At 42.8% G+C, this 13,178-nt stretch overlaps 1 protein-coding gene across 1 annotated transcript; it reads right to left on the bottom strand.

Moving 5' to 3' along the window:
- Positions 1-148: 148 nt before the first annotated feature.
- Positions 149-10,762, bottom strand: LOC100121270 (WD repeat-containing protein 26). Its single transcript, XM_031924119.2, has 11 exons — positions 8,973-10,762; positions 8,166-8,411; positions 7,868-8,027; positions 7,623-7,793; positions 7,365-7,538; positions 7,098-7,283; positions 6,750-7,016; positions 6,526-6,671; positions 6,247-6,455; positions 5,997-6,170; positions 149-5,904 (listed from the first exon to the last, which is right to left on the bottom strand). Exons 1-11 carry the CDS (start codon positions 8,984-8,986, stop codon positions 5,852-5,854), a joined length of 1,800 nt encoding a protein of 599 aa, XP_031779979.1. The 5' UTR covers positions 8,987-10,762; the 3' UTR covers positions 149-5,851.
- Positions 10,763-13,178: the final 2,416 nt, after the last annotated feature.

The following is a 13,178-nucleotide window of genomic DNA, read 5'->3' as shown; positions in this document are numbered from 1 at the left end:
GATTTTTTATTTTTGCAAAATAAATGGTTCAATTTTTTTTTTCAGGAAGATGCGAAATCGTTGAAAGCAAAAATATAATTAAAATTGAACTTGAAATTGGGGAACATGTAGAAGGGTATTGCTAACAAAAATGAATAGTAGATCGAAAGAGATTTTAATTAGTTTTACTACAAAAGATCAATGAATAATCCAGGAAATTTTTATTAAAAACTATAATAACATAAACCGAAAGTTGATCCTTATAACTGTTCGCAATTCATTTCTCACACGTTTTAGCCGTTCAAGATCTTCGGCGCGTGTATTGTATGCTCGGAAAACTTCTTTTAGCCCGTATAATCGTAAATTAATAATTACTGTTTGATTTTCGTGATATATCTCGTATGCATGTGCATGCAATTAGATGTGCGTAATTTCGGAGCGTCTTGATATTCGCTTTTTGTTTTTACTCTTTTTATATTATTTTCTGGCAGTCATCCTCGAAGAGAATTGCGCGCAAACGCCACTTATTGACTCACTGCACCCATCATCATCATCATCGTCTACAGCGAATACTTACGCGCAATTCTGTCGCGAGAAAGTAAATAAACAACTATTTTCGTTATAACGACGAGAGACGAACGAGACGTAATCTAACGTATATATATCTGCGTTAATCAAAATCGAGAATCCAAACAAACGTATCATTACTCGCATATGTTTCACCAATCTATCGAAGATGCATGTAATATGTACTTATGTATAGGCAGATAAACGCTGTACTCTAAGCGCTTCACACATTATCATTTTGTTGTTTTTATCTATGATACAAATACAAATACATTCAAGTTGTTTTACTTTTATTTCAACTATCTATATAATATACGGTACTGATCATATATGATTAATCCAAGTTTTACAAAATGCTGCTCAACTCGCGCACTATTATACGGTTATATTTTTTGACATACATAAACGTCGCGGTCATTTACAAAGCGAAATACATAAGGCCATTAATAATCGTCTGGGCCAAAGATTATATATAGTACAGAACCATCATAGGAGTCGTATGTAATACGTCTTTACAGAATCGATTTATATTTTTTATCATTTTTGCTAACTCCGCTCTCACGCTATATAGTTAGGTGGTGCATCATAATATAGTAATAATTATATACCCTTGTAACATTGCACGAAAATGAAAAGTTGAATTCGCTGATTTTGCTCTCTTAGTCGATGATTTTTTTCGGCTCTGTGTATTGAAATGTATAAATATATAATGTTATATTGGTAATATAGCCCCACTGTTTGGATTCTCTCGCTATGTTAATTGCATAGAGATTACACATGCCATTGTCGTATAAGCTATAGTTTAACACTGCGTATATATCAACGTGAAACGATCGGTGCTATACAATATCTCTTTACTATACTCTCCATCTTTCTCTCTCGAATAATCCTCGTATGAATCAGCAATAGAATACGGAGACGCTGTATAAATATCGAGGAAGAGCCACGGTTGAAGTATTCTGTACGCTTCTCTTTCTCAAACTCCGGTGATATACATGACAAAATATTCACTCGCGATGATCACACGCGCACACACACACACACACACACACACACACACACACACATTATATATAGCATATACTATGCGTACGGAGGTTGGCAGTTTTGATGTATTTATATTTTCAATTGCGTATACTCGTATATGGGAAAGAAAGGATGCCAGCAAGATGTCAAGACAGTTGTACATAAAACGATGAACTTTCGTCCCGTAATTTCTATTTTAGAAGAATAGACAACATAACGGTTACGATTTTTTATAAAAGTATACTTTTCACAGTCCTGCAACACGTGACCTTTTCTACTTATGGTACGGATACTTATGATAGTGGAAAAGGTAAAATACCGCAAGACTTCTACTGATTTTCCATTGTATACACGCGACTATAGTTTCGAGATATGATTTTGTAAAAAAGATAAATTGTCCAACATCCAGACAGCATCGATCTTTTGACTATGTTTAAAAGTACTTGTCCGGTCATATTTGTAATAAGTACGGATGAAGTTTGATTTTGACGCGAGTATGCGAGTGTCGATAAAAAATCATTATTACCTTACGTATATATGAGAGATCACAGCTTTTGAAATCAAGTTAAAGACTGCCCACCTCTTATAGCGTACCGATTATAATAACAATAGATTTTTTATTTCTTATATATTGCAGGATATTAGAATTTTTACTCATAACGTTTATATAATATTTTTTTAGAGGGGCTTTGTGCACACGCCTGACTTATTTTTAGCATCAAGATGATAGTGTGACTTGTTGAAAAATGTTCGAAAATATGTATACCCAGAATGTGAGTGGCACTCAGAAACTTGGAAAGAATATGTTTATAGTTTCGAAGGCCTAGTAGTGTTTGACTTTCCGAAAAAACAATGCAAAACACGCGACTTGCATTAATACAGATTCGACTCAGATTTATTCGTATGATTTTACCCGTTTTGATACCCGAAATTTATGTGTATCATGATCTTAGTTATTATATGCTTACGTAGGTTTATCCTAAAAAACGCTGCTTAAGATTTACAATTTTCAAAGTTTCTGAATGCCCTCGAGATTTTAATGAATTTAGCATGGCACAGGGGTTTCTCAATTGGTTGTACCAGTGACAAAAATATAATTTCTACAATTTTCATTTCCCGCTTATACTTTTTATGTTTATATATAATATATATTTTTTCTATCTAGTTTAATAATTAGAGTTGCATTGGATAGCTGTACAAACGACATTCGTATAATATATACTTGTGATCTTGTGCCGTATTAAAAACATACATTTGCAATCGACTAGCTTTTCAACAATGAAGCTTTTTTTTACAAATTTCAATCTGAAAGACAAGGTTCGTGAATTGATTTACAAATCAATCGCTTATACAAAGTAATAATGCAATCAATATGGTTGGATTTTTTTTTCACGTGCAACGATACAAATTTTTCGGCATTTCGATATTAACGTCATTTTTTTATGTCATCGATGTATATTGCTTCATGTAAGTCAAATATGTTGCAATTATCGTTATATATAATATACAATAGTTTGTCAGTCTACGATGAATTTACAATTAAAAGAACTCACTCGATGCTTAAAACTCGTGTCGTGTTAAAAATAAGTGTACCTGCATATAAGGGATATAATAAAAATGAAAATTAGCAGAGAGCGATTAAAATGCGATAAACTGGTCGTTTGTTTTGTTTGGGCAAAAAGTGGTCGATTTGATTTAAATCTGTTATTAATTATGGAACTTCCAAGTGCTAAGGCACTCAAAGTACATCCAGCAGTCGATGACTATTGCATCGTGTACGTGTTACATATACAATCATGATTGAACGGTACATTCTTGAAAGTTAAACAGCTATAATATATCATAACCTTCTTGTTAATTATTGATAAGTATTTCTTTTGTCTACATCTACAACTTATTACGAAAACTTTTTTCTGTACAATTTCCCTCTCAGTTTCGGTCGCTTCAAGCTCACAGCTTTAATTGTTGTGAGCCGATAAGTGAGACAAGAAAATTATATGTTGATGTACCCACGTCGATGTCTATATTATATATGTATATTTACTTAAGCATTGCAATTGTCTCAGTGATTATCGCACTCGACAACATGCCATTTTGTGTTTATAACTCTGCTTGATCTTTGAAATTCTGCAATATTTATACACGTGAAGATTGGAAATTCAACGCAAGATATTTTTATCCTTCCGTTGGGCACAACGCAGTACACACGGTCGACGACTTGATTTCAGATAGTAACGAAAAGTGTCTCTGATTAAATAACTGCAAGTCTCGTGAAATTGCGATAACTCTGAGTTTCATCAGAATAACAGTTGTCGAGCGAAAAAAATGTAAACAAAACATTGTAGAGCTTAAGTCTTTATTTTTACTGGAATTTTTCCTGAAAGTAAAAAAAAAATGCAATTGCGCAATAAATTAAAAAATTTAATCAGCATATCGTTTGATTAGAATTTGCTTATATGTTTTTACATAAGAGTTATACTCATTGAGTAGATTTGCGGATTAAGAGTTCGAAAAGTAATACGCCAGTTAAACAAAAGTATCTTATGTTACAAACGACATTGTGTGATGTTGCTCGAAGACTGACGCACCCGACGGAAGTCATCGTTATAATGATGTCCAACATTGCAACAATATGGGCTGCGGATCAATCATTGAAACAAATGCAAAGTTAGCAACTACTAGATGTCAAACTATATTTATCCCATACGTTATATAAAATCATCCCTTCAAATATAAATAGTTTAAGAATCTTACCATTTTTTTACTTGAATTGCAATCGCTCATCTGATTGCTGAACTATGAATAGTTAGCTAGTCTATATATTCACTAGATTATCAAGGTGATTGGATTTGTCTATGAACTCGTCGAGTGTCTATCGACTACATGATTATATGACTCCCGTTACTATTATTATTTTATTTTATTGTAAACCTACCATACAGAATTTTATTTCGATGATGAAGAATTCCTCGCTCTATCTGTCCCTCTTGAATGCATTACGAAATAGCTTTCCCATTTTGAGATCACTCTTAAATATACACAATTTAAAAAATACTTCTTCAATAAAGAGTTTTGGAAATATAAAGCTTCTATCGATGAATAGCGTCTATATATTGTAAGTATACATTACTAAATATACAAAAATTTGTCAACTTTACGTGAATTATTTTGAAACCAACGATTGATGAAATCGATACCAAGTTTTTCCAAATTAATTAATAATACTTCGAATTCATTAGGTCTGAGATTATTACATATTCTTTATTGTATGCATAAGAATGGCGCATTTATATTATATGTTTGTACTGCAAAACAATCTTCATATTAGCCGTAACTTTAAGTGTTCGGTATACATTATTGACCTTTAACCGTTGTTTTTGCCTATAAGACCTGGATTATTTTAATTCTAACAAAATAAGTAAATCAGAAATTTTGCTTTCTCCGGTCATGCGTTGCGATACTATTACGTGATCGAAGGTTTAATAAAATGTTGTATTTACGATGGATTACAGACTTTTATTGACAAAGCATATGCAAAATATATTTTATTTCCACATCCAATAATTCAAGGCATTTTTTATACTTGGAATTTGGTGTTTTTAAAATCTGGTATTGGCACAATGTAGAATTTAATGCCAAGCTTCCTAATGCTTATAACTAAATCATTTTAATATATAAACGTGAAATTTAAATATTTGACAAATTGAATAATATCTAGAAAAAATTATCATATCATGTGAATCATTACATGATATCTTAATCCTACTTTTTTTTATATTTTGTCAACGTGTTCCGTATTCCATCTTCAATAATCACGTATTTATAGCAGTCTAATAAATATCCTGGCAAAAGAATTTTCTCCTATTACATATGAAAAATAAATTTTATTTAAAAACCTTTAATCTATAATGACTTCGAAATTTAAAAAAGATAAAATAAAATTTTTTTGCCAGGAGATGAGTAAGTTAATTTAGTATATTTTATATAGAATTGCGACTCACATAAGCGAGAAGAGTGAAATCACAATATTCAAGAATATCACTTGACTGCTCTATTATTTTTCAGTTCTTATTTCGATCGATTTTAATTGGACAACTGAATCCTCGAACATACTTCTTGATCGGGCCACTTTCTGATACGCGAAGATTCGTGATCAAATCTTGAAAGCAGCTATGAGGTATAATGAAATTATTAAAGGGCAGGAGAACTCGAGTGATAGTCAACACGACAGTCTTTTGAACACCATAGGGTTGTGAGAACATGATTGGGACCATGTTTGCTACGATACCATTTCATGCCATCCACCACCATTTGAAGTGTTGCTCTCTGATGCTAGAATAGCGTCGAAATGTTTATTCTCTTTTTGTTCAATTAAATGTATGCCTTAGCGATGGTTTAAAGCATTTAAATTATATTTTACATACTTTCTGCACATGATGATTTCGGTCCCCATATTCTTATTGTACAATCATCCGAAACAGAAGCCATCATCTGATGATAAACGGGATTCCAGGAAACGCAATTGACTGTCCTGCTGTGTCCTGTTAATGTGGCTATAGGTAACTCTTTTTTTATGTGCCATACATAAACTTTATTATCTAAAATTTAATGAAGGTAAAATTATTGTACTGCTTTATTTTCATGAAACGTAAAATTTCAAACATTTTTTTATACCTTCACTGCCCGAAGCAATAAAATCTTGATTAACGCCACCAAAACAACTATGAATAGTAAAATGCCCTTGAGTAACTCCCTGGAAACGTCTAATTAAACTCCTATCCTGCAAATCCCACAAGTGAACACCTTGATGAGCAACGTTAAGCAGAGCTTGACGATCTGCCTTATTTACGCTAAACGACATGATAGGATGATCCTCTTGCAATCTAAAGTGATAAATGATTATTACGAATATTTCTTAGCATATAACACATTGATACGTTGTGTTGTAGTTACATTGTAAATTCGCTCAATTCATCGAAATTATAGCCACGAATGCGGTGATGAGAGTCTGCAGCTAATACCGTTTTGCCGTCGCTTCGACACCAAAGACTCTTTACTCTGACTCCTTCCCACGAATCCAATACGTTTCCATCTATATCCTGAGATACATTGACATTTTATAATCAGTCGGCGATGTCCAAGATACAGAGAATAATAAACAAACGAACAGTACTTACGCATTGGTAAAATTGACCACGTAATCCACCAGTGACAAATTTATTAGAATCGCGATGCCAAGCGCAGGCAGTTAAAGAGTCCTCAGTGCTCTGGTTCAGTTTGACGCGCAGTTCACAGTCCGGTGTATCAACACTCCACAACCACAACTCGGGACAATCCTCTGGACCACAAGCAATCAAATGACTGCTGTCCGGACTCCAGGCGATCAGTGCCACGCCGTAAGTGTGTCCTTCCAAGGTCTTTCTGTGCGTCACACGCAGTGTTTCCTGTTTGCGATAATGATTATACGAATGAGATTCACAAAACGATTCTTTATATGTTTTTTGCGTATTTGTTTTTTCACTTACGGGATCTACATCCCAAATAATGACGGACATATCTTTTGAGCCTGTGGCAAGTTTAAGTCCATCTGGTGAGAATTTGCAGTACCAGACTTCATCACAATGATCATTGAGTATTTGCGTGGTATGACACGGAAATTGCTCCTTACTGCAGCTATGATCGACTAGTAGCGAGACATTTTCGAGGTTTGTCTGAAAGGCAAAGTTTTTATATGTAACTGGCGGATAAATGCGGTATGATGTATGATTGATGGTGTTGAGAATGACCAATACCTGTGTTTGAGTGATGTGGTATGTGCACTGTTGATTCTGCATTTCAACAGCTTGACAAAGAAGGGAATGAAGACGACGCGGCGGCAGCATAATGGATGGAGGAAGATACTTCTGCAATCTGTCCATCAGAGCAGCTCTTGATTCTAGGCCCTTTCCTTCCCAACCAGCACGAGACTGTGATGAACAAGGGAGTTTCAGTTATCTGTACAATTATGGAAGCACACAATTGATTTTGTCATGGTGTAATCAAGGTCATACCTGCAGCTCATCTCTACCACTGCACATCATGAAAGCAGACAGTTGATGAACACGACCTGTGTTGTGACCCAAAGGTGTAAGTTCATTCCTCAAAACTTGAAGTGCTTCCAGAACCAATCCATCCTCCAGATGTTCCAAATATTTCTGCTCTAGCAGCAAGAATTTCATTTCCTGCCATCATAAATAATCCATTAATTTCCTACCAATGCAGCATAGCTCTCAATTAGGCGAAACAAGATCCTTACAACAAGACTCTGATTGGCACTGTTCAAAAAGCTTTTGAGCTCATCAAGATCATGGTCAGCCTTTGTCCAGTCTCCATCCATGACATGCTGACGAAACTTGGCTGCAGCTGGATGGTCCAAGCGGCATCCAGACTCTTGCATCAGGAGATCAGCAGTGCGACTGAAAAGAAGTCAGGAAAATTCCAATTCTCATTCTTCTATTTATACCCCAGCACAACAGACTTATAAAAAGAACAGCAAGCACGAAGAGAGTCATTCCGGTCAGCTGTTGATAGAACAAAGAAACATAGTCACTCACTGGAGTCCCACAGTCTTGAGGTGCTGGCCAATGAGTCTGACAATGTCCTGATTAGTCTTGTCCATGGCCTTGGCAGGCATGCTCTCGGTCTCCTCTCCGTTCAGCTCCCCGGCATCCCCATCCGTCTCTGTGGCAATGTTCCCATTGGTGTGGGCTCCACCAGAGTCTGATGCAGTCCCATTCTGCTGGGCTCCGGGAGACACCGGAGCACCATTGGCGCCCTGCTGCTGCTGTTGCTGCATCATGCTGCTCCGCAGAAGAGAGGTCAGTCTCGCGACCACAAAGACCACAACAACAACAACGGCTCCCCAGGAAACCCCATTACATAATACAAAAGTCAGAGAATCCGCGGAGAGCCGTCGTGCGCGTATACCAACGTCGCGGAGAGCGCGCGATGGCAAAAGGAGAAAGAAGAAAGCTAATTATAGATAAAAAGGAGCGCAGAGGAGAGCGAAAGCGACAAAGAGAGAGAGAGAGAGAGAGAGAGAGAGAGAGAGAGAGAGAGAGAGAGAGAGAGAGAGAACGATAAGGCGCTGCGCTGCTGCGTGTCTACACGCAAGCAGAGCGCAGTTAGGGGATCTGACAAGAGTGTAAAAACAATGCGAGGAGTAGCTGCATCAGCGCGTCGGGGAGTGTGCGTGCGTGCGTATGTGCTGTGTGTGGAGAGCAGCATAAAAAACAACAAAGATGGAGAGAGAAAGAGCGTGTGTGGGTGGGAGTGCGTGTGTGTGCGTTCGGATGTGTGTATGTGTGTGCGATCGCGCGCGTGTGTATACATGCATAACGATTAACGAGCGATGTACTGACCGATAATTGTCCATATCTTTAGGGCTCGCCTGACCGTCCTGGTGGTGTTCGTGGTCGTCGTCGTCGTGGTCACGGTGGGCCTGCTCCGCGCACTGCTGCTCCTGGCTGGAGGAGTGTGTGAGCAGCGGCAGCTCCGCCGCGGCAGCTGGCCTCTGAGTAGTCGGCAGGGAACTACGGGACCTTTTGCGCGGTGGCGGAGCGAGCCCACCGTCGTCCGACTCGCCGCTCGAGGCCAGGCTTGTGCCGCCCCGTTTTTTTCGCCACAAGTTTATCGTCCTCCCCGAAATTCACTCTGTCCCGCTGCTTCCCACCGCTGCACAGCCTCCTCCTCGTCTTGCCCTCTTTCTTTCTCCTCTTCCTCCTCCTTCGTCGTCTTCTTCTTCTCCTACTCGCTTTTCACACGCGCGCTGCACTCGCCGTCACCGCCGTCACCGCTGCTGCTGCTGCTGCTGCTGACGAAGACGTCGCGAGCGAGCTGGTGGGGAAACGATTCCGTTTTAAGCTCGTGCACTCACTTTCTTCCTCGCTCTCGGCGGCCACTCTCCGCAAGCTTGCGGGATATTCTCCGCCTCGCGGCAGTCGCTTGTTTCTCCCACAGCTGCTTGGACTGCTCAGGACTGCTGGTGAACTGCTGCTGCAGTGGCGTCGTCTCGCGCTCGTCGTGGCATGGGCAGCAGCATCCTCCTGTTCCTCGTCGTCGTCGCAGTCGCAGTTGTCAAGGCCAGACTCGGGGCGAAGAGAGACGGAGCCAGTCGCGACTCGCGAGCGAACAATGACTACTGCGCTCCTCGTTCTCGCTATACACACAGCTGATGCTTGTTTGGATCGTCGTCGTCGCTGCTGCTGCTGCTGCGCTACACTGCCTGGCCTGTGCTCCTATGGCCTATAGCAGAGCAGGGACAAGAGCGCACACGCACACAGCCAGAGGCAGAGACTGTGTGAGTGCCTTTTCCAGGCAGTCGCGAACTCGCAACTCGTATACTCGGCCTGTGCGCAGATGTAGGAGAGCAGTGGAGAGTAGGTAGCGCGAGCTCCTTTGTCAGCAGCGCACGGACGAGCTCACGGCCATCGGTTCACGCGCAGCCTCGGACTACTGCACATGTGTTGCCGAGGGCCGCCGCAGTCGCTTTCGGAGCGCGCTGTCCGTGAAATGTAGTATCGCTGTGTATCAGTGTATTTACTGACTCTGGCTGGTTGGCCGTGCTACCGGTTGGTGGCGCCATCGGTACCGTCGCCGTGATTTCTTACGGCCGTTCTCCACTAGCCTCGATCGCACTACGCTCTTACGAAATCGCTCGGAAATCTTTGTCCGTCAAAGTTCCTTATTGAACGACTTGAAATTTTGGTGTCACATTTGCGTCACTCGCTCACTGCGAACGACGGCTGAAAATGTGAAAATTGGAGAAGCGCCACAAGGCAAACGCGCGAAATTGCCTATACTCACGGAGCGAGCGAGCGAGAGAGAGAAAGAGAGAGAGAGAGAGAGAGAGAGAGAGAGAGAGAGAGAGAGAGAGAGAGAGAGAGAGAGAGAGAGAGAGCAGGTGCGTAGCTCGACATTCCCGCGATGCACTCCAGTGTGTGCATCGGCCTCCCTCGCTACATCACGCTGCTCCAAAACGCATGACCGTCCCAATATACCGATCACGTGGAATTTCAAAAGAGGATTCGAATTTACCGGCGGCGTAGTAGGTACAGCAGTCTCCGCAGTACACTGTGTGTAAACGGTGGGCCCCACCATTCAGCGTACACATATAGAGTAGAACCGCGCTCTCTTGGCGGCAGCGGCGGAGAGAGAAGAGAGCGAGCAAAGGAAGAGCAGAGAGAGAGAGAGAGAGAGAGAGAGAGAGAGAGAGAGAGAGAGAGAGAAAGAGAGAGAAGGAGAAGCACAGCGCTCGAGAGTCCGAGAGAAGCAGCGGCTCGGCAGTCGTTCGCCGCCGGTACTCGCGCTCTCACGACTGCGTTCCGCTGCACTCGTGGACGAGCATCGCCAACAGCGAGAGAGTGAGAACTGCTGCAGCACTCCGGTGCAGAGAGTGTGCGATCGAGAACATCAGTGCGCGGATGAGTGTCGAAGAGTCGCGGGCGCGTGGCGCGTGTATGCACTGAGATCTCTCTCTCTCTCTCTCTCTCTCTCTCTCTCTCTCTCTCTCTCTCTCGGCCACCTGTTGCGCGTTGCAGGTGAAAATTCGCTGCACGGGTATACAGTGCGCGCGGTGCAGTACGGGAGCAGCGGTCGATATCGCTTGTTTTGGAGCATATAATACAGAAGTGAATTTCGCCGCATCAGGATGTGCCGCGGTTACGGCGCTTACGCGCCGACGATGCCGAGGACTGGCCACAACTGATGACAGCTCGGTGTCTCCCATGAGCGCGTCTGTGCGTCGTACGCGAGTGTGATCGCGAGTATTACAGCCACATACATGTACCACGACGTCCGCAGACTAAGTTCCGAGCAACGGCACCACGGAATTCCTCGAGCAGCCCGGTCCCGCGAGGCGCATTCGGGTAAGCATATACTCGCGCGCATATCCATTCGCGAGCGCTCTCTTATTTTTACTCGCGCGCGCGAGCGCGGGCACTTTTTTGTAATTCAACTGCCCAGGGCGGCTCTCCGGGAATTCGAGATAATCATATAATATACAACGGGCAAGCCGAGTGCCTTCCTGGCCTTCTCTCTCTCTCTCTCTCTCTCTCTCTCTCTCTCTCTCTCTCTCTCTCTCTCTCTCTCTCGCTCGCTCGCTCGCGCGCGCGGAGGACAGCGCGTATATAGCTATATACATACACACGCCATACACGCCAGGTATGCTGGAAGCGAGTGAGCGAGCGAGAGAGAGAGAGAGAGAGAGAGAGAGAGAGAGAGAGAGAGAGAGGAGAGGACGGACGGAGGTGGGAGGAAACGCATTCCAGAGCCTCTGACTCGACGAGAGTACTACTATACAGGTAGACACGGGGCGCATGCGCGCGTCGTGCCAGCGCTCGCCTCCGGGCGAAACCGCGCGCGCGATCGCGGGAGAGCTGCCTGTATACTGCTGCAGAGAGTCCGCGATATATATTTTCTTTTCCCCCGCGTGGAATTTCCTTCGTCGGACGGAGTCGCGCGCGGTTGATGCTGCGGTCGCCGAGAGCTGGGATCATTTTTCGCTCTGTCTTTCTTTCTCTCTCTCTCTCTCTCTCTCTCTCTCTCTCTCTCTCTCTCTCTCTCTCTCTCTATCTCTCGGCGTGCACACCGACCGATATCGCTCCGTTTTCGAGACGATTTTCTCGAATGCCGATCCGCGCGCGTTTGTTTATACGCCCACGCACTCGGTGAACATACATCGTCGACGATGCACGCGCGGCGAGTCCGTAAACCGAAGTAATACTCGCTGCGGCATAAAGTGCAGCCTTTACAGCCGCTCGCGCACGCATATGCGCTTGTACCGCTGCAGCAGCGCGGAGAGAGAGACGCGCGGTATATAATGACTGAAAGCGCGAGTACAGCCTAGGTATTTCTTAACAAGTCCGAGAGTTTCCATCCGCATTCCTATTGACAGCGATTAAGCCCGGCCAGTGCCACCGCCTCGCCCACTCCGCTCTCTCAGGGCAAATACACACGCGCGCGTTATGCAGCCTGTGTGTGTATATAGCTTCGCGGACGCCTCTCCGATAACGAAATCGCGTATAATTCGCGTGCGTTTATTTACACCTGACACGCGAAGCGAATAGCCCGAGGAGGCACGTATATGGCTCTCAGATTAGATCGACGATTCGAGATCTCTGTGCGCGGGGAGGAAAGCTGCAGCGCCGGGAGAATGGAATTCGGTTTTTCTTCGCCGAAACGCGCGCGCTGCAGGGGAATGTATAAAAACGAGCGGTTTTTGGACCCGTGCAGCGCGCGCGCAACTCCGCGATACTATCTGAGGCTGTGGAACATCTCGTGTTATGAATGACAGATGCGAACGTGACCGGATTCACCGAGAGCCGCGCGTATACTCGGAGTTAACTATCTTAGAGTTAGCTTCGAAAATTGCCCGCTTTTGTTTTATCGCCGCTCTCTGGTCCTTTTTGTTTCTGGAGCCGTGAGTGAGAGGTGGCGAGCGAGAGCCAAGGTAGAGGATATAGGTATTTCGAGTGCGGCCGAGCTGGAATGAGTGCTGTGGGATTGAATTATCATACAAAGGACACGTACACGCGAGAATTCTTCACTTTCTCCTTGAGTCGATACAG

The sequence above is a fragment of the Nasonia vitripennis genome, chromosome 2 (assembly GCF_009193385.2).
Source record: "Nasonia vitripennis strain AsymCx chromosome 2, Nvit_psr_1.1, whole genome shotgun sequence".
In the NCBI taxonomy this organism is placed as follows: domain Eukaryota; kingdom Metazoa; phylum Arthropoda; class Insecta; order Hymenoptera; family Pteromalidae; genus Nasonia; species Nasonia vitripennis.
Note: the sequence above shows the minus strand (reverse complement) of the source record. Positions and strands in the feature narration are given on the sequence as shown.